This window comes from Nothoprocta perdicaria, unplaced genomic scaffold (assembly GCF_003342845.1).
Source record: "Nothoprocta perdicaria isolate Ctin4 unplaced genomic scaffold, notPer1 scaffold_355, whole genome shotgun sequence".
NCBI classification, from domain to species: Eukaryota; Metazoa; Chordata; class Aves; order Tinamiformes; family Tinamidae; genus Nothoprocta; species Nothoprocta perdicaria.
The window spans coordinates 264,124-286,077 of NW_020455594.1; the positions used below are offsets into that span (position 1 = coordinate 264,124).

Consider the following 21,954-nt stretch of genomic DNA (forward strand, 5'->3'; position numbering starts at 1 on the left):
ATTCCAGTGAACGGGTCGGGGAGGGAAAAAGCTCGTGGGTTTTGGTTTTTGAACATGTGATTTTAAACAGTGCAATTTGCTGAAAGAGAAATGAACTTCAAACACCTTTTGAATAAAATGGGGGAGGGAAAAGGGTAGAAGTCATGTCACTGATTCCACTTTTGTGAAAGGTTTTGGAGCCTATTTYTTTTTTCTCTTCTGTTGCTGTATAAAAAAAATCGTCATTGACAAAAAAAATTATCAGCAAAATGTTTAAATTATGTAATAAACAAACAAACAAAAGATGTTACTGACATTGTCTTTTGCTGCTGCTGCTTTGTCAGGCAGGGAAGGCTCCCTGTTCCTCTCTTCCAGTGGGCAGGATGAGGACAACCCCCTTCACTCATTTTACAGCTGTTTCCAGGAGGGAGAGCGCACAGCCTCCTCAGGATATGCAACTCTGAGCTACTCTCAGCGCTTTGCACTCACATCAAACTGGCTCTTCCTGGCATCAAAGTCTTGTCTGCTACAAAAAGCCTGGCAGAACACCTTGCTGCTCTTACCTGAGGAAGAAGAAAGTTAAGAGTGCTTCTTATCATGAATAGCAAAAGTTTCCAGATGAGAGCAGGGCAGAGATACCGAGGAGATGTGTCTGGTTCTCATGCTCCACTGGCAGTCTGTCCACCCCACAAGAGCCTGAGGTCTGTCATGTGGACATTGAAATGTGGGACACAATCAATTCCCTGGAGGGTTCATTTAACCTCAGATCTCCACAGACAGATCCCTTAATGTGTGCAGCATTTCCAAACAGTGCCAAGGTTGAGAGTCAGCACACACAGGATGAACTGGAATGTACTGCTGGAATAACTGATGGCCGCATGCTGCCTTTCTAGTCTCATTCTGCTTCCCTCCAGACCACTCCAAAACGCACCAGGTAGTGAAAATTGTAAGCAAGATCCAGTCAAAAAATAATTATTTATTGACTTCCTCCCCTTGAAAAAAAAACAACTCTAGGGAAAATTAAGTCACATCCACAGTACCTATCCCATACTGCACAATGACAGTAGGAAAACATGCCAAAGGCCAATATATATACCACTTAAATAAAAGCATGACACTGGCAATTATTCAATATATACAACAAAAGCATTGGCACTGCTTTGTCAGAGAACCAGAGATAACAAGGGGTAAGTTCATTCCCACAAAGCACCCTCCTCCTTTAGTATCAGAGTCCTCTTTTAGTCCAGTCCTCTTTCATCAGCACTCAGGACAGGGCTCTTCAGCACAGTTCAGCCTCAGCAGCTGCTACCCCCAGGCTCTGCTCCCTGAAGTGGTGTCAAAAAGAAGCTGGAAACGGTGTCAAAACGAAGCCGAACCCACAAGAAAACAGAGGTGAAGGAAATGTCATCGTTCCTCCAAGCTCTCATCAGGGGAGATTTACAGAAGAAAAACTCCTACAACAAAAGTCTGCATACAGTTACTTTGGCACTAGAGTCTTCTCTGTGAAACATTCAACACCACACCTGAGGGATGGGATGGAATGGAATGGACAGCATCAAACACAGGTGGAGACATATTTAAGGCATTTTTCAAGTGTTTTTTTAAACACATCAAATTAGGTTGCTGGCAATCCACCAGTCTGGGCACAAACTCTCAAACACCAGCACTTTTGGCTGTGATTCCTGCAAAAAAGCCCCTGCTCTTGCCACAAAAGTGCTACTGAATCTCTGGTGCTCATATGGAAGAGAAAGGTACTTGCTTTGCATGGGCTCAGGGACAGCCAGGAGGCTGCATGGTACCAAACTGACCTGGGAAGGAAGGGTTATGCTTGTGTCCACAAGGTGTGTGTGTGTAAAAGGAGACTAAGTTGGAGACTTACTATGGCAGAAAAAAAGTAGCTTTGACAAGAAAGCCATCCTTCAAGGGCTGCCAGCCAAAGTGCTTAGAAAGAAATGCACGAGAAAGAAGAGGGGTGCCCTTTCTTGCAGAGTAAAGCATGAACAACTTTCCATTTGAGGAACTCCAGCAGTTCTCTATCCCTCCAGTAACTTGACAGCATCAGATCCCTCTCTTTTCTCCATCTAGAATAACATCCTGAGCTCAAAACCATCCCAGCATCATCTTTTTCCTCAAGCAAACTGCTAACTACCTTACAAAGAAGCACTGTGGAAGACCTGCAGCTCTTTGAAAAGGGTCACAGTGGCATCTGATGCTGACTAGTCTAAGCCACAACAAAAACTGCTCCAGCGTCACTGGCACTGAGGTCAGGACTGGAMCTGCTGGAAAACCACATGAATTATCACTAGCTCCATTGCTCTAAACTTACCTGAATTCCCACTCCACACTCTGCTCATTCCCTACTGAGTTACAAAAGACAAGGAAGACCCTGTAGGAGAACATGAGGAAGAATATGTCATGCAACTACGAACAGTGAAGAAAAAGACTGAGGACTCTCAGACTCAAATTCTGTTCTAGGCCAGAGAGAGGAGATTCATAGGGTGTGGCGAGTCTGCAAACTACCAAGATTGGCTCCAAGCAGCCCCCATCTTTGTCTTGGAGGAGCTGTTGTAGGAATGGGTTGGTTATTCTTCAGTCAGTAGCACCTTTACGCAATTAGGCACGTCCTTCCTCCTGTGACCAAGGGACGGACAGTTATGAAAATCAGGGACTCTCTCAGGGACCAGTGTGAGGACATGAACTTCGGCTGTCATGTTGAACTCAAGTGCAAGGTTAAATTCAACAGAATGAAATGCAGCTGGTCCTGCCAGGTGTGGGGAGAGCGACCGGGCCAGGATCTCCTGTCTTCAGCCTGACATGTGCTGCAGTCTTTCCAGAGCTCACTCAAGGTAGTTCGATGGCTTTTGTATTGTAACAGCCAGGAGGAAGGCTTCTCTGAATATCCTCCAGGTTCTTAATGTCTGCCAGGACATCCTCAATGCTTCTCTCCAGTGTTTGTACACGGAGCTTCTGCTGTGTGGCTGTTTGCTCCAGCCACAACATCTGTTCCTTCAACTGGTTCCTCTTGACCTTTGCTTTWTTAAGAGTCAGTTCAAGGAGGTTCAGGTCTTTGTCATCCATGGCATCAGGGTGGTCTGTTGCACAGGAGGAAAACAAGCAAGAGGGAACCATGGATGAGAATTAGAATTTTCTAAATACTTGAGCTCCCTGCAAAATACTTGGGATTTGCCTGCTTGGCTTGTGAAAGATATCTGACTGCCTTTGTAACAAGACACAGCATTTCTGAGGAGTGGAATTGACTCTAAACTATGAAGTTTCACCAGGCCAATGGGGCAGGTAGGAGAGACTCAACATGAACATGCTTTCAGCATCAACCTCTTGCCATAAGGCCTAGTCAGTCAAAAAAGAGAAAAAAAAAAAAAAAAAAAAGGATTGGCTTGTAGTTAAGACCCTGATACTTCCAGAACTGGAGCTTAATCCTCTGAGAGAGGCAAGGTAGAGAATCCTCTCTGCCTAAAAGGGGGGTGCAGGACTCCCTGCACATCTCACACCAAAGCAAAAAGGATATCTCAGAGGCCCCTGTCTAGAGCCCAATGGTGGCCCAGCTTCAGCTATGGCAGTGTAGCAAAACTCACCCATCAGTCGCAGCAGCTCTTCCAGGGCACTCAGTGTCTCCTGCACAGCCACCCCAGCCTCACCAGCCTTGGCATGGGCATTCTGAGCCTCTTGAGCTGTCTRGAAAAAGCAGGGTGGCAGCTGTAAGGTGAGGTGTTGCCCAAAAGTTAACAGAGAAAGGTCGGGAGTAGGAGACGGAGACTCACCTCCTGTATCACAGTGGCATCTGCTTCAATCTCTGACACTTTCCTTTCAAATTCACCATCCACTTCCTTAGCCTCACGCAGCAAGGTGGCCACTGCCTTCTCCAGGGCTAGGACTCCATCAGCCGTCCTGTTGGCTTCCACCTTCAACTGGGCAATCTCCTAGGGAAGGCAACAYATTCTCAGAGCTGAACATTAACATTGCTGAAATCAAGGCTGGGTGCACTGGGGCACAAAGCTGGTGAACACCAGCACCAGGCTCCTTTGACAGTCCCCTGGAAATCAGAATATCCCAGACTTGCTCTTGTCCTTCACGTGCTTCCCCCTGCTGCTAGTGTTGAGAATTGTCTCTGAGCACAGCCACTTCTCCAGCGAGCCCTTGCAGAATTCTAACACTCACTTTGGGAGCTGGACCCTCATAAACCTGCCAGTTACCTCACGTACTCCAACTGTGGAAGTATCAGGCAGAGGCCCTAATGTAACCTTCTCCTGCATAACAGAGACAACGGCAGTGAGATGCCACAGAGATTCCTAAGGGACAATTTTGCCTGCAGAGATCCCTGTGCTCCTGTGGCAAAAGTTAACTGATTTACAGGTAACTCAGGAATCTCTGCAGGATCTATTACAAATTCAACAACAAGTCAAGAAACCAGAACCCCCCCACAGCCCCTGGAGTCTCCAGCTGTGCCCTCTCTTCCTGTGAGTTTTCTTTCAAACCCTTTTCTGCCAGCAGCAGCACCAGGGCCTGTCCTTACCTGCTGAATCCCGCTGGTGATCTCCTTTGCTTCTGCTGCAGTGCTGCTGGCTGTCCTTGATTCAGAAGCAGCATCGCCCAGGACTGCCTCAGCTCGGTCAGTCTTCTCCTTGGCACTAGCAACCATGCTGCTGATAATTGGCAGCCTCCTCATAGCATCTTCAGCTTCCCTTCTCTTGTCATCTGCTTGCACGTTGAACCCTGAAAGAAATGCATGCAAAAACAAAGCATTTGTAAGCTTTGTAAGATACCACACAGCAGGGAAAAATTTTCCTCAGTCAGGGCTTGGGTTAGATACATCTACTCTCCCTCCCAYGTGAAAGTCCAGCTATCATGGGGCAACACAGGAAAGAAATGGGGAGATGGACAACTGACAGAGAAATTCCTACAGGTGTTGCTCCTTCTCATAGGAGCTGTTGGAATGAGCCCTTTGGAAGTCTTCCTGAACAGAGAGAGAATTCAAAGCAAGTGCTGCCCACTACCCTGGCACTTCAGCATCACTCTGAAAAAGGCAATTTGTAGCCTGTTGAGTGAGCTTAGTTTTAACATAAAACTTTGACATAGGCAGCAGATCAGAACCAAGAAAATCACCTCTAAGGTTCTTCAGAATCTGTTCAACTTCATAAAAGGTGGCGTTGCCCGCACTCACAGCTGCCTGGGCTGTGCTCCTGGCGACGTTGGCTCGGGACAGCAGCTGAGTCAGTGTCTGTGATAGGCCAGAGGGGATGGAAAGAAAGAGCAGATGAATCTTGCAGCTCATGAACACCAGAGCAGTCCTCAAGCAGTCATGGGGACTGTGACAGCCAYGTAGTGTGTAAAAAGCCATTCTGTGCAAGCAGACTGCTGTCCAGTCTGTTCCCAAACCCTGCTTTTGTGCTCCACTCAAAATTACAAGAGCCCCTGGTCTGTCAGCACATGCTTTTGTGCACGTCTCAGCCAACTTCAGACATCAAGAGTCACCTTAGCTCAAACCTTTACTGGAACAGGTCTTTAACCTGCCTCTCACAGAGAGAGCATGTTAGTGAGAACCTGCACACACACCTCTGAGCACCTGTGGACATCTGCAACTGGCTCCAGTGGAGCCAGAAGAGAATGAGACCAACCCAAACTGGCTGCAGCGCTGAGGAAAGGTGCCATCCTGCAGCACCGCAAGYGAGCTGCGTCCCCTTTGAGGAACAGTTGGGAACAGCACATACCAACTACTCTCTGAGATGACTTATTCATCTGTGGCCCAAGATAATGATTGCTCCAGTTGCAGACTACAGTACAGGAAGGAGTTGCAGCAACACATCAGTGTCTTACCGCTCTCTCGCTTTCTCCTCTCTGCAACAGCTGCTTGATTTCTTCCTCCCAGTGGCCTGTACGGCTTTGCAGTTGCCTATATTCTGCCATATATGTGTCCACCATCCTCAKGAGAGTGTCTGCTTCTTGCTTCAGCCGGGTCGCCTCCCCCTGAAATGCAAAGATATGATCATTGTCTGGGAGGTCCAACATCTCTCTCTTTGTACGTGATACCTACACCACAGTGAGCTGAAAGGGCAAAGGTTGAGAACACAAGTGACCAGTGCCTCTCCAAGCAGTACAAAGGCAGGGAGTGCTGGAAAGGGCTGAACTACTTTATTCTGGCAAGTGGATGTAAGGTAGAGGGGCCAGAGGCAGTCTGGGAGAGAATCAAAGGTGGTTTCAGTCCCACTTGCATAGACACAAGTTCTCACCTCAAAGGATCCAGTGTCAGTCTTGAGCAGGCGGGACAGAGAGGTGAGGAGTGTCAAGCTGCTCTGATAAACCTTGTCTGCCTCGGAGGCTGTTTTGTCGGCTTCAGCCTCCAGGCCTCCCACCAGCAATTTCACCTCCTCGTATCTGCAGAGACAGAGGGTTACACTCAAATCTAGTTCTTTCCACAGCACTAACAATCTCCTTGCATTTACTCATTTGATGAGCACATGAGGGTTTCCTGAGCTTTCTCCAAGGCCAAACAGACAGGAAAAAGTGCCCTACTTCTCCAACCCCTCAGTCAAGAGGTGCTCATACTTCAGAAACAAAAGGTTTCTCAGACCAGTGCCCACCTCACCAATTTTCACATCACCTGTGATTTGTTTTGCTAACAYATCAGACTTCAAAGCGGCTGCTTTCTCAACCTTTCTGCAGGGCAGGATTGTAAAACTGAGCACTCGGGCCTTGCAGCAGCTTTGCTAATCTCTACTGAACTGCTGTAATTTTTGTTTTCTTTGTACCATTCAGGTCCTCAACTTCATACAGAGCACCACACTAGTGCCACAAAGGCCCAGCATATGGTGGGCTCTGGACAGGTAGAGGACAAAGCCATCAGTCCTTCCCAGAGAGCTTACACCCATTCTCCCTCTTCTGCCCAGCTCAGGTGCTGCCAYCAGGCTAACGGGCCAAGACTATCCTAGGGATAACCCAGTGCAGATCTGCAACAGAGCTGTGCTAGCCCTGTCAGCCTGCTCTGTGCCTACAAGTCACCTCCCAGGAGCCTGCTCAGCCTCTTCACACACATATGGTGATTTACTGCTTCCTACAGCTGTGAGGAGGTCAACAGGGGCCACTGCGGTCTGCGGGGTGAGAAGCAGATGTTCTGCAGAGCTGCTTACATTAAATCTTGGCTGCTGGAGCGTGCAGGCAAACCAAGCAGTCCCTTCCTATCTCGGTGTCCTGTTTCCCAGGCATTTTTCTAATACCTAACTGGGGAGGTGTGAAACAGGGCATGGCTGCTTCACTACCCCTCTCCTCACCCCCACACCCTCCTCCTCTCCCCGCGAGACACACATGTGAGGACACTGTGAACTTACTTCCTGAGCAGCCCTTGCAGGGAGCTCGACATGATTGCCCCTCCGTTCACAGCTGAGCGCAGCAGCTCCAGCGCCTGCTGCGAGTCATCCTGCGCCGCCTTTGCTGCTTGCTCAATCGTGTTGGCTGCTTGCATGTGGCTGGAAAGCAACAAATACTTGTAATAAAGCTTCCCACAGCCACCTGAGTTTCTTCCACAAAGCTCCCCTGCCATTTTATTCAGCAAGGCTGRAACAGATCTTCCCAGGAAATGCAGCATGTTTGAGAATGGGACCCACATCTACAGTCACGCACTTTGCCCGTCATTCCTGCATTTCTCAAGGGTAGAGGAGCTCCAGTGGAAGAAATAGTCTGTTCCAACTGGATGCCCATAGGCCCAACTCTGGCCAGAAAGGTGCTTCCAAAATATGCCACTCAATAGCGCTCTTAAAGAAAATGGGGAATAGTTTTTAAGTCAGCAAAAGCAATCCAGCAGATGCATATTGCCCTGCACTAGGATTGGCACAGAATTCCTGGGTGCTGCAGCCTTAGGACTAGGTAAGGCCCCTAAAACCAGGACTGGGTACGTCAGGGTGCCCAGAAGGGTCCTAGTTGCCTTGGCCTTTTATCTTGGTTTGKCCAATACAAGGACCAACTCACCTGTTGGCTAGTCTCAGAGCCTCCTGGGCCAGGAGCAGGAACTTATTTGAGCTTCCAGGAAAGTCTGAAACTGGAATAGTCTGAGGAGAGAGGATGAGATGTGTGACTCCTCAGGTGTGAATCCACACTTCTGGTTTAGCAATGAGGAAAAAAATAGCAACTGGACCATGCTAAACCTGTAAAGGTGCTTGAGGAGGCAGTAACCCCTTATAAATAGCAGAAGTTCCCAGCCCTACAGCAAGGGGTCAGTAACATTCACCAGAATTACTCCTGCTTCCAAACAAATGTTATAACTGAAATATGTTAAACTCTTGACACCTCCCCTGGCTAGGCTGGACTCAAAGAGTACCACATAAGGATGCTCTTACCACTCTACTTAGAGTGTCTCCACTTCGGTCCAGGTCCAACCTAGCTCTCTGCAGCAGCTGCCGTGTGTCCTGCACCTGCTTCTCATACTGGTTCCCAAGAAACCTCAGTCTCTCCACTGTTGCCCTGATGTCATCCAGGCGGCTCTGGTAACTGGACTCTTGTCCCTTCAATCTGGACACACGACTTTCCAGAGATTTGTCAGAGGCTGGGAGGAGGGTGAAAGAAAGGCAGTGGTTGGATAAAAAGCCTTTTCTTGGCAGAAGGCACAGATAACTGACTGAAGCAAAACCTGCTCCCATGTGACAGATTCTCCCTGCCACATGAACACACACGTGCTCATCAGACCCTTGCTATGCATGTGCTTAAGGAAGGACACACAAGTGCCCCAGTAGGTCTCCTCTTTGAATATGTCTCTCAGGAGATTAATCTCTTCCATTCTTCCTACTGAAGCATCCCAAGCAATTGCCTGTTTTCCCTCCAGCTCCGTTAGCCCCATCCAAGGAGAGCAGTGTGGTGGTACCTTGCAGGCTCAAGGCTTCCCTGAGGATCCCTCGCAGCATCTCCTCAGCCAGCTGCATCTTCCCCTCCAGCTCCTCACTCCCAACCCCACCACCAGCCTGCACCTCTGAGAAAAGCAGCTCCAGCTCCTGCAGCTGCTGCAAGTACAGGTCCACCTGTGAGCAAAGCAGATGAAACCATCAGTGAGCAAAACACTGAATCCAGGACATAATGGCCAGATCTCTACTCTAGCAAGGGACAGGAGATGGAGAATAGAGTGAGGCCTTGTATTACGGCGAATAGGCCTTGCAATGGGACACATTGGGCAAGCAGTCCTAGAAGGGCCTTGTTCTGACAGCTGAATCAATGACACAAACACAAGCTCCACACACAGCCTCAGTGTTCACTTCCTCAGGGACAAGATACTACAAAGTAACCATGTTCCTGCTCCCCTTTTTGCTCCATCACTCCTTTGTTGCTCACAGTCACGATCAAGGCTACCAATTGGAGCTGGCAGGACCACAGCATCAGATACCAGGCAACAGAGAGCAACCATTTCTGGGCTCTGTGGATCTGGGCTGGCTGTGACTGCAGTGCTTAAATTTTCAGTTTACAGCAAGAAAGATTTAGCTCTAACAGAACCAAGCTGAACGCTTCTTAATAAATTTCCACATTGTGCTTTGGAGGAAGGCAGAGCAAAATCCAGAAAAGGAGAAGGAAGGAACTCCCCTCCTGCCTACTAGTCCAGTGCCAAGTTCAAACGCTGACCGTCTCTCTGACTGAAAGATCTCTGTCCAAAGCAGAGCTGACAGGAAAACAACAGCTACACAGAGCCCACAACTGCCCCATGCTGTTTGCAAGCAACATGGCAGGTCTTGTCGGGGCTCTCCGAGGGGCCTTTCCCATTTCTGAAAGGAAGAATTTGCTGGGTTCCTCTTATAATCTCTCTGAAACTTCTAGGTTTGCTCTCTTGATAGAGAGAACTGGATTTTGTAGTACAAATGCTGAGGCTGACAAACACGGACTTACCTGTGTTTTCACCTGGCTGTAGCAGGCTGGACACTCGGTGTGTTCRCAGTTGGGGCCGTCAAAGCCAGGCTTGCAGATGCAGCTCCCGTCGCTTTGGCACTTCAGGGGCTCAGCACCAACAGAATTGCAATTGCAGGCTGCAAGGACAAGAGCAGGCTGAAGGCAACACAGACTCAGAGAAACCTTTCTCCTCTTTAGTCCTGGCCCATCTGTTCACCCATCACYCTCCCCTGATTTCTAGCTTTGTTTMCCCACCTTTTATCCACCTCTCCAGTCCTACATCCACCTCTGAAAGTGCTGCTGTCACCTCTGSCCCCTTCCGTGTTTCTCTCCTCCAAACCTTTTGACTATTTGCTTTCAGAAGAGGTGTTAGCCTGCCCAGTGTCTTAGCAGGATGCCCTGAGAGAAGCTAACAGAGCTGCTATGGGCACGTTAAACTGCTTCTGCCTCTGGCTGGAACCAACAACATGCAAGGTTATTATGGCAAGGGCACAGCCTTGCTGTAGGTGCTGTGCTTCGATAAGCTGAGATTGTCATCATTTAAATCCTGTGACTGCTTCTCAGAGCCAGTTTTCAGCCCAGGAGCCCCTATGTAAGAGTCTCTTTCCTATGCTATGGTTCCTGCCTTTGATTTCTACTTTCCATCATCACCAGCAGCTTTTGTAGCAGCCACCCTCCCTAGGCAATTGCAAGGCTGACGTACACATAGCACTCAAATCCTACTTAATCTTCCTCCCCTCAGGAGGGCACAGCTCCTTTCTACTGCTGGAGTTTAGCAGGAGCATTAGCTGACTTGGGAAACACTGGAGGCATTCACAGCCCTTGGCCCCACTCTGGTAAGTGCTCCAAGAACAAACACCGGTKGGTACCTCTGCAGAGGGCCCAAGTCTTTGCTCGAAGCACAGAGCAAACAAGAAGAGCCGCGGGCTAAAGTGCAACATATAGGCCATTTGCAGTCAACGCTTTGCGTGCCAGCAAGGGTTTCCCGCCCATCCCTGGTGCCTTTAGTCACACAAGCACCTCCTCTGGCACAGGCTTGTTCATATACGGCGAGAGTGGGACCTAGGAAGCTGCTTTAAGTTTCTCATGTTTTGCTGAGCCTCAGGAGCCCTGCACTGGGCCACACAGCTTTGGCTGGTGGGAAGAAACCTCCTGCAGGCAGTACAGGCCCTCATAACGTACTCCCTAACCCCACACGCCAGCTCCGCAGGGCATTTGTACCTCTGCACTTGTCTGCAGGGTTGAGAGCCAAGGGGTTCCCAAAGAAGCCGTCCTTGCAGCGGTCGCAGGAGAAGCCGGCCGTGTTGTAGATGCACTTCAGACACTCGCCGGTCTGGCGGTTGCAGTTGCCCACGGCATTGGGCTCAACATTGTTGTTGCACTGGCAAGGCTGGCACGGCCTGGAAGCCGAGGGGTCTCCAAAATAGCCATCAGCACAGTACTCACAGTTGGCACCTGAGAAAGGAGAGACAAAGCTGATCATGCTCTACAGTGAGGCCAAAAAGCCAAAYAATCCCCTCTGCCAGTGAAGATGCACAGGCATCTGCCACGATCCACACAGGATCCTGGCTGTCTGGAGACACTTTTACTCTCTGAGAGACACCTGCTCTTCCTGTGCAGCAAAGGGCAGACCCACAACTTCCAGGATCCAGGGAAGTGGCCTCTCCCAGGGGCTCCTTGCCTCTTGCCTCTGAGGGAGAGAAGGGAACGAGGGCTGGGGAACAGAATTTCAGCAGAGCTGTTCGCAGGCTGCCAGGTCTGATACAAAAAGCACTTYGCAGACTCTGGAAAGGTGAGTGTAATGAGGAAGTCACTCCCTATATTTTGTGTGTCTATTTTTCCCCTCTCCTTCCTCCTCTTCCCACCAATTCCCTTCTCATTGTTTACAGTAGAACTTCTTCAGGGCATGCATGTTTACACAGGATGATCCTGGGGCTTGAAACACTGAGACATGAACCAAATGCTACTCAAGACCCAACAGAGAAGCCAGGCTGAGAAGACTCAATGACCTGCCTGGCACGCAGTGATTGTGGACCACACTGTATCTCATCCTGAGGCAGAGCAAAGCTCAGCCCTGCTCTGAGGACCAGATGAAGCAACATCATCATCTTTCATCCTGCCCCTTCCCAGCACTACCAGGCTCTGGAGAAAGGCTGTTTTGAAATAAACTAAATGAGGACTTTACCAGTGGCTCCAGGAGGGCAGTGATCACAGACAATTTCTTCTCTCCCTGGTGTCACAGAGCAGCTTTGGCCATTTTCGCATGGGCACCGCCTACAGCTGTGAGGATACTTTGGGTCTCTGTAGTAGCCAAATGGGCAGCTGATACTGTTGCTCACATGTTCATCTCCAGAGTAACATTCACCTGAGGGAGGAAGAGAAGAGCTTGTGACAGCCAGTTTGCTCTTGCCACTTTTGCTGCTCAGCAGGACACCTTCCACAACTSCCATGCATACTAGAGCCCTCCTTGTGCTCCCTCACTGGCAGCCTCCTGCCACCCAAGGCATCACAGGTGCCCGTGGCTCTGCAGGAGAACCGCATCTCCCTGGCCTGTCCACAGGCCAGACCCACTTCTTTCCTCCACTGCTCAGCCCTTCACACAGTGAGAGCTCATTGCTCCTGTGACAGGACTTGGAGCAGTGTCCTGCAGCTCTGCTCTTCTGCCAGGTACAGGGGACAGCAGCCTCCGTCACAGCTGAGCTGTGACTGCTTAGACATGTGGCTATAGTGGCTGTGATCATACAAGGCCTACGGATCACAGCATTCCTCGTARCAATGGCCAGAACTTCCATAATTGCCGCAACTCCTTAGGAGCTGCAAATTTTACTTCCTGGTCATTACTTGCATAACAAGTGAGAAATCTGACACAGTGAGAAACCAAGACTTGCCATCTCCTGGAAAATGCTAACACTTTAACTTCTGATTCAAAGTGAAGAAGTTGAAAAGATAAAATTTAGAATCCACATAGGGAGATTTTGAAGTGGGGTATCCTCTAAGAGTCACCAAATCAAGTCAATTTTACCAGTAAAAAGTGCATTATTTTGACTTTTTTTTTCCTCTTTTCTTGATTGCAATATTGTGGGCTATTTTGAAAAGCAAGGTAGTACAACTTTTTTGCAATACTTACATTACCTACTTATTATTTGCCTAATGCTTATTTTTAGGTCAGGAAAAAAATAATGCTATTAAACAGTGGGAAGTGTTTCTCTCTTTGCAATCAGCAMAAAAATCCAGTGCATCTGTTTTGATATTTTTGGCAGTAGCTCTTTAAGTTTTGGGGGGTTTTATCCATGACATTTCCTGTATTCCAACCCACATTCCCAGAGCCAAATATCTATGCTCTATGCTATCCCATGCTCCACTCTGTGCTCTCTGGTCACAGCAGTTGTCCTGCAGGCCCATATGCCCTAATACAATACGGTCATGGCTTTCCTTACCAGTGTCTGGATCACAAATTCCTCCCCCCTGGCAGTTGCACAGCACACAGATGCCAAAAGGCCCCGGGTTGGAAGCCTCTCTCCTGTAGCCGGGAGCGCAGCGCTCACAGAACTGCCCCTGGTAGCCGGCAGGGCAGTCGCAGTGCTCCACCCAGCGAGCAGGGACGCCGGGCGCGCGTTGCGCCGACACCAAYGTCACGTTATCGATGTAGCCTGTGCCTGAGGAGAGAGACAGTAGGTCACCTGCAGCACCAGCAGCTCCAGGCCACACTYGTAGCTTGGTCTGCCAGTTCCCCACACCTGTGATCTCCACAGGTTACACATTTAACTTGGTCTTAATCTCTTCACAATTCAACATCGTCCAGTTTTGTATATATGTATTTTTTCTTTTTTATAAGCTTTCTTCTGAAGTTAGATATTAGTTAAAATTAGATACTGGCCATCAACGAAGAGACTTAAGCCTTGTGCTATCCCCTTACAGCTCTCTCTCTACTTACTGTATTCTCCAAATGTGGATCGAATCCAGAGTGCTGTCAGGTTTCCCAGCAGCCTGTGATACTCAAAGAAATTCAGTCTTGGGCTCCACTTGCTGCTTGGGTGCTCATCCAGCCTGCACAGGGGACCAAACAGAAGCAGGAAAAAAGAAAAAAAAAAAAAAGTTCAAGAAAACTCATAAGTTTAAAGACGTTCAAAAAAACAAAAATGAGATTTTCTGCCTGTTCTCTCTCATCTCCCTCCTGGATCCAGAGCTCTATTTCTGCATGACTGATATCAAGCAATGTGTCCAGTCTCAATTCAGACCACCTACCACCCCACTCACACCATAACCTTGCTATTCTGGAAGAGAAGTACATGGACTGCAGCCAACTCACGCTAGGCAACTTTAATCCCCCTCCTTCCTATCCCAAAAACTAGGAGGGAAAATTCCAAGGCTTCAGCCTATACCTGAATGTATATGTCTCACTGACACCACAGGGCAGGATCTTCCCATGAGGCAAAAAYGGGGCAGTGACTCTCAGGCCGCCTCCTTCCAGGACCACATCATGGGGAGATGGTTCAMGGCCCCCTCGATCCAGACGATAGTCAAAGGAGAGGGTCTGGCCATAGCTCAGCTGCTGGTTCCCAAGGAATTTTGCTAGCAAGGGAGAGAGCAAKCAAGAAATCAGAGAGAAGAGATTAACAGCTAAAGATCTCGACCTCCTCCTGGGACTCAGTTAATGGGGACCAACCAAGCAAAGGGAACAGGCAGTGCCACCCGTGCCATCTGCCACTGCGCTCACCTGTTTCAGAAGAGGAATGCAGACACCTTRCCCTTCCCCAGGGCAAGCCTTTTGGTCTGTTTCCACACTAGGGCCCCCCAACCCAAGAAAGCACAACCACAGCTCCTTTACCCCAGACAGCAGCCAGGAGCACAGCAGCTTCCCCTGACCACTAGAGAGAGCTGTGTGTCCAGAGCCCACCTTTCCCTTGAAAACAGTCTCTGTTACAGACTCCAGTAGTACCACTGCAAAAAGGGCAAGTCCTTCCTGCCAGCTGGTATAAGGGACTGACGAACACTGCCAGGCTARGCAGCTATTTGGACCTTATTAGGTGACTTTTTAGTTGAGCTGCTCAAGACCTTGCAGGGTAACCATGACTAAAGAAGCTGATCTGGGCTCAAGCCAGTTTCCCTGCATTACGCTTATTTCACACACCCAGTACACCCACTCCTACCAGGTGCCATGAAGTATATGGGCTCTGAGGTCCTTGCTGCAACGAACACGTCCTGATGGCGTGGAGACCACTGGAGCTGGGCTGGGGCCCCGCTCCCATGAACACCTCTCCAGCCTTCAGCACCTGGAAGCAAACAAGGAGAAACCAACTCGTGGTCTGCAGAGACAGGCATGGGCATGGCCAGGAATGCAAGGGCAGTTTCTTCCTCAAACTTCATCCATTGAAAACTTTTGCCCCCCATCCCTTCCCCACTGAAAGAGTAGCACTTCTGCTTCTCTCTAGTTGTACAGTCACCTCTAACCATGATCAGTTATGGTCTTCACAGTCTACTGGTCTCTTATTCTAGATACCCCAGGATGAGCACAGGGCTCTCCTGCCAAAAAGCAGAGAAGACATAAGGCAGCAAGCCCATGCTCCTCCTCGCAGCCTATTTCTGCTTAATGATCAGGAAATCTACTGTCATAGAACAGGGACTCTGACAGGGCTACTAAACAGGTGGTTCTTTAAGTCAAAGAAAACACACAAATGGATTAAATCTCCCTTCAGCCCTGTTTTGCCTGTGCTTTCATAAGTGATCTCACTGAGCCCAGCAACAGCAAGCCCACCTGCATGCGCACACCTGCCAGTCCACATCCCCCACAGTGTGTGCATCTGAAAGGAGGCAGTGGCAAGTGCATGAAAAAGCTGAATATTTGAATGCCTCAAGCACCAGGTGAAGGGTTTGCCAAATATTTTTTTAATAACTCGCACAATGCAATGAGGAAAAGTATGTCAAGTGCCCCAGGAGGCAGAGCACCCTCCAGCTGCAGTGGAGGGATTATTTTCCGTAGTGAGACTACATAAATGGTTGCCTCTCTTAGGTTTTTGGATCAGAGTTGTCAATCTCTCTGTCCCTTTCTCAGGGGAATTTGAAGGGACTGCAAACACCCCACCATGCACAAAATCAGGGGCTATATGGATGCTCTGCTTGGGATTTACCTTGCTGGAAGGTGGAAGTGATGTTATACACACTGTAATTCTCAGAACTGACGCACGTTGCTGAGTGCCCATAGCAAAAGCATGGGGAACATCCTGTGGGATTTCTTGCATCCAAGTTATAGAAGTTTCGCTTGCACCTGGAGAATAGATTGCTAGGTTTAGTGTTTGTTTTCTCCTCTTCCTCCAGTGCTCAGCATCTATGAATGACACAGCAAACCTAAAGACAGCTGTGCACCCAGCTGCTGCCATGTTTCAGGTTACTACCAGACTGCGGTAGCTCTGAGCTGTGGTGAGGGGTCTTTCTTCTCCACTGACTGACTACCTGTGAAAGATGCAGATGCCACAGTGGGTGCTGAGCCTTCTCTCTGTCTCTCCAAGAAGAGAGCCAGCCTGCTTCATGTCATGCAGCTCTGCTCCCGGAAAGGATTAATAGCAGCTTTCCATTGTGTGTACATGGCATGCTAGAGTTAAAACGCAGAAACAAGTCCCTTCCTTCAAGCTTCAAGCCCCTTTCCCTAGCAAGCTAGGGGAATATTTCTTGGTCTCTTCCTAGTGCAGGCAAGTCCCACAAGCCCCAGAGCCTCTGTGTGGTGAGTCACCATCAGGCATGGGGAAGCTTCCTATGGCCAGAGMTGGCAGCCACTGGAAGGAAAGACAAAGCTGAGGTGGGAAGGGAGGAAAACCTTGGGGGTGCTGGCAGCCCTGGAAAGCAGAGGTTGGGAGTACAGCATGTGCAGGGGAGATGCATCTGGGGCCTTGGGGGAATAGAATGKGCTAACAAGCCACATGAAACACTTTGGGGCCAGCTAGAAATCACTGTTAGGGAGATGGGGTATAAGCCAGAGTCACTGGCTTCCTACCTGTTGCAGCGCTCTCCAGTCGTGCTTGCCTTGCAGACACAGCGACCTGAGATGCAGTCCCCGGTGCTCCCGGCTGGGTCACACTCGCACTGCAGATTTCTGCAAGAGGGAGAGCAGGAAGCTCTAGGTGATTTCCAGTTCAGCTCAGGACACGCCTCACACATCAATGGATACAAGACATGAGAGAACCTCAGTGGCATGGCTAGCTACCAGTCCCACACTACAGGGGGAAAAATTGCCTGAGACATCTCCTCTATTAATATACTTGCAGTAATAACAGGTGCCAGGTGGAAAAAGTGTCAAACATCTGATGCTACAGCCCCAGGACATCCCACAGCACCAGTTCACAACAATCCCTGTCCATTTCTTCAGCAAGATCCACCTACATGTGTAGGCTGAAGCTTTGCTGAGCTTATTAAACCTTGGCTGTGCTCCCAAGCCAGCCCTGCCCTGGGCAACAGGCTCAGGAGAAGACAAGGCCTCAGAGCACAGCTTCATACCCAGCTTTTGCCTGCTGTCACCCTGTGCCTTTTACTCGGCAGCAACACGGGGCAAGGAGCACCCAGGRGCAGAGGGCTGTCAGGCTCTGAAAGAGCTAAGGTAGGCTGAAGTGAGAGAAAGAGAACACAGCTCTGTGGGGCTGAATTAAAGACAATTCAAGGTAAAAGAAGCTCCATTTAAACAAAATGTACTCCTAATTAATATCTGCATTCAAGAGCACAATTTTTATATGCACATGTTGACAGCAGGACAGTACATATATGTGACCACAACGCTGTGCAGCCTGGCATGTGCTGTCAGACTTTATTTTACATTCGTTGCCTGGTTGTGCTATCCAGACAATAAAACAACTGCTTTGGAGTGCCGTTAAGCTCTTATTTTGACAATACCCTGTGGCAGGGAGCTCTGCAGGCTGCAAAGGTGCTCGTAGTTCTGCCTCAGCCTGATCACTCCCAGACTGGCAATGTGGTTCCGCCATYATCGGTGGATTTGACAAGGGAAGCTGGAAAATCGGCTGCCTCTGCCCAGGCCAGTGTCAGACAGCCCTGCTCCTTAGAGCCCCGGGAGAGGTGTGGAGACCTCAGCCCCAGAGCGTTAGCTGTCCGCGCTGCAGCAGCGTCACATGGAAGTCGCCAGCACTTACTGCCCGTTTCTCTGGCAGCCAGCCTCGGAGAGGGAGTGGAAGCCCCTCTGGCACTGGTCACACTTCTGGCCCATCACTCCAGGTTTGCAGCTGCATCGGCCGTCGCTGTCGCACTGTGGGCTCAGGGCACCTGAGGAGGCAAGGAGATTCCAAAAGACCCCATCCTGGCTACCCTCCACCAGGGTGATCCCTTCCGGATACGGGGGAAAGTGCAGTGCCCACCATGGCCCGCGGGGCAATTGGTAAGAAATTCAAAGATGTTTTTTCCATTGCTGAGCTGAGACCCCACAGCAAGCTGAGCTCAGAGGACTGTGAAGTAGCTCTCTCTATGGCAGTTGTGTCTCACCACAGGAACCATGGGAAACACCTCAGAGCTACAAATCCCAACCCTTATCCCTGCAGTGGGGTATACACTCCACTCATCATTTCCTCTTAAAATGGCAGCACAACAAGYAGAAGCGAGCGGAGCTTGGGAGTCTTAAGCTTTTCTGTATCTCTCCAAGCACAGCAGCACTCYGCATTTCTTTATGCCCAGAGGCATGACACCCAACTTGGGAATTACCCCTTTGATTTAGTGATGCAATTAACAGCCTTCATGCAGCCCGCCAGGCACCACAGTGTGGGAGTCATGGATCTGACTCATGAAGCTAGGTGAAAGCCTCAGCTCCCTTCATCAGCACTCCCCCCGCCTTGTGACAAGGACACAAGCAGGGAGGGACTACTAACTCCCCGCAGGGCAGCTCTCAGCCCATGCTTTCCAGACTGGAGGCACAAGGAACAGCTTGGGGCAGGAGCATCTGAAACCCCAGTTACAGTCTGCACTAGCTCTGGGATTGCAACGTATGTGCACCCTGTCCCAGCGCGGCGCCTTCGCCACGGTGCCCTACCTTGGGGGTGGCAGTGGCAAGGCAGGCAGCAGTGCTCGTCCCGCCGGCGGAAGAAGCCCTCCTTGCACCTCTCGCAGCGGGCGCCCTCCGTGTTGCCCAGGCAGTGGAGGCAGCGGTACCCGTTGCCCGTCTCCCTCAGAAGGTGCCAGTCAAAGATGCACTGCCTGGACATCCCATTGCAGTCGCAGACGGGCTGGATAGATGATGAGAGCCCTGCTTAAACACAGGCAACATTTAGACAGAAAAGGACCTGACGGAGAAGCCAAACCCCTCCAGTTATCCAGGGAACAAGCACAGGCAACACAAGCCTCCCCTTCTGGCTCCGCTGTAATGCGCCTCATCCCATCCCTGTATCCACCACCTTCCCCTGCGGGCCCCAGCGCAGCTCCACGCTTGCCAGCCAGTCAGCTGCGCTGCTTCCCTGCAGCCCGCACCCAGCCTGCCCTAGAGAGACCTTCTCCAAGCCAAACRTCGAGGCTAGAGCTTGGCCAAAGCACAGACCATTTTGCTCATGWTATTTCCAGGGCAAATAGGAGCAGGAACAGGAGGGTAGGCACGGGTCTTCAGCATACTTTATGTTTGCTCTGTACTTTAAAGATGAGACTGAAATAAGAGAGCAGATGGAAGAGAAACAGGAAAGCTGGCACACGGAGCACAAGCTGTTCAAATGCTACATGCAGCTGGGAAATGCAGCCGGGTGGTCAGCGGGAGATGTTCCTGCAAGGGCTGGATAGCACCTACAACCAGCTGTGCACAGATTAGCAAGGGCTAAGAGCAAGGAGGAGAAGCAGTGCAGGCTGCCGGGGCGCACTCCAAAATCCCTGCCCCCTTCCTGCCACCCTCGACGAGCTCAGCCAGCTTTGCCCCTCGAGCAGCTCTGCCACCAGGCAGGGGGGCTGCTGCAGCGCGGGAGCCCTGGGCAGGGAAGGGCGCTGTGGCGGGCACAGCCYGGCCGCCAGGCCCCGTATCAGGTCTGGGCACGACACATTCCAGGCCTGCGAAACATCCCCGCGGACGAGGCGGATGCTCCCACTGCCRGGCCAGCTCCTGCTGAGCTGATCTCACCTGGAGCTGAATCGCTGCTCCCAGCAGTGCTCCCTTCGTCAGCAGCGCCCTTGTCCCGAGCCACAGCCCAGGGCGGAGAAAGCAGGACCCACCTGGGCAGCCCGGGGAGCTCGGCCCCTGTGCGCACGTGAGGAGAGGTAGAAGAGGCCCCTGCGTAGCCTTGTGCCGAGCGGCTTATCAGGGAGCAGCCTGGCRAGGAGCCAAGCGAGAACAATTTTCTCAGCACTTACTGCACTTTCACAAACCCTTTGCAGACTCCGAGCCCAGCCCAGCCACCTTCTCGCAGCTGCRAGCCCGTGCCCAGGAGGCCCCTGAACTGCGGACACACCAGCTGTGCCCCCGTGCTCACGGGCACACACACCACACCGGGACATCGCGCCTCACGGACACGCGCAGCACGTTGCTCCTAGGCACTTGGGAACAATGTCCGAATTTGCTATTTACACATGGTGGGAAAGACAAACACGCCGAGACAGCAGGGCGCGCGCCAGGGCACGCTGCAGCCTGGCTCTGCAAGCCCTTCTCCTACCTGCTCGTTTTGGAGGCCTTTAAACACAGTGAGTCTGTTGAAAGAACAGAGAGGGCAAAGCCTGGGCCAATACAGGCTCTGGGAGCTCTGCTGCTGGCTGTAGAGACAGAGGACAGATGTCCCCTGCTCCGCAGCATCTCTGGGGCATCGCAGGAGCCTCTTGTGAGCAGCAAGGCACTGGGCAGCAAGCGCTTTGGATTGTTGAGGAGCGCTGCAAATGCAGCTCCTCAAATGCAGTTTTGCAGATGAAAGCCCTTAAGAAAGGCCATYGTGATCATCTCCTTGCCTGAAGCACTTCCACAGCTAAGAAGCTGCGTGCTTTTCATAAGCTACCATCTCCCCCAAACCCATCTGGGACATTCAGGCTCCCAACCCCTTTGCACATTGCTAGAGCTGCACAGCCCCTCTGCTCCTCTCCAAGAGCAGAGGGACACTTGAGAGTGAGCAGAAATCTGTAGCATGGAGGTGCGCAGCAAGTTAAACCCCCTGTACGAAGCCTTGTTCTTCCCAGCACTCCTGGGGCACAGCTGAGCTCTGGAAAAAAAGGCCCCTGTCCTCTCCTATGGTGATCCCTGGGACCATGCTAGAAGTCCTCTGCTCTCATCTCTTAAATATGCAACACTCTGTGCTCACACGTGTGCACAGACAGATACCCCCCCACACCCATTAAAACACACATACCAGACGAGCACATTCAGCAAGCAAGAGCCAAGAAAGATGACCTCATATACCAGTAAACAGGGTTGGAGATTTTCCAGCTCCAGCAAACATATTTCCCTACAGCCATGCTACCAGGAGACTGATCCAGCTGCAGAGGTTGTTCTTCCATCCCAGACTGCTAGAAAGAAGAGATTTGCAGCTGCAGAAGTTCTGCCCTTTACGGGAAGAGGAAAAAAAAAAAAAAAAAAAAAAAAAAAAGCTGGAAGAAAACCAAAGCCTAGAACCTCAATGACTATTTTTCTCAATGGCACTACTGACTAAAGTGCACAGAGAAGAAGAAAAATCGCCCCTAAGAGGAACACAGAATTTTCTCAAGGAATTCAACGCACCTTTAAAGTGTGGCATCCACCCCCTCAATTAAAGCTCTTTAATCCCACCCACATATCATCTGATGGTCCTGTATAATCTGGACAGTTTTACTGGGTTACAGAATTACAGTCAAGATTCCAGCCCCGCAGGGAGCAGAAGWCTTTCAGGTGCTGCTTTAAGGCTGAAGCCCGTTAAGAGCCAACTCTGCAGCCTGGGCACTGGATTCAGGTCTCGCTAACATTTCAGATGCTGCTGCAGATTAGGTGAGGCTGCCTCACCTATAGCCCCCCCTATACAACTTGCTCCTATTGCTGGTCTTCTCCTGCAAACCTGAGAGCTAAAGCAGCTTAATCTTTAAAAAGGGTTAAGTGCTACAATCACTAATGAGATGGAGCATTCAGGAGCTGCAGGGAAGGGGGCTGAGTGAGGAAAGGATCCATTTTCCAGTCAGGTACCCCCT

General features: G+C 50.4%; 1 protein-coding gene across 1 annotated transcript; it reads right to left on the reverse strand.

Annotated features, from left to right (window-relative positions):
* Positions 1-2,695: 2,695 nt before the first annotated feature.
* Positions 2,696-20,310, reverse strand: LAMC2 (laminin subunit gamma 2). The gene is made up of 23 exons (XM_026044249.1): positions 20,298-20,310; positions 18,872-19,084; positions 17,985-18,114; positions 16,841-16,939; positions 15,981-16,117; positions 15,003-15,125; positions 14,235-14,424; positions 13,787-13,899; positions 13,290-13,508; positions 12,038-12,217; positions 11,074-11,307; positions 9,853-9,989; positions 8,846-8,999; positions 8,325-8,530; positions 7,957-8,036; positions 7,320-7,457; positions 6,225-6,369; positions 5,812-5,961; positions 5,101-5,215; positions 4,511-4,710; positions 3,759-3,917; positions 3,573-3,672; positions 2,696-3,071 (listed from the first exon to the last, which is right to left on the reverse strand). The coding sequence occupies exons 1-23, from the start codon at positions 20,308-20,310 to the stop codon at positions 2,821-2,823; spliced, it is 3,486 nt and encodes a 1,161-aa protein (XP_025900034.1). The 3' UTR covers positions 2,696-2,820.
* Positions 20,311-21,954: the final 1,644 nt, after the last annotated feature.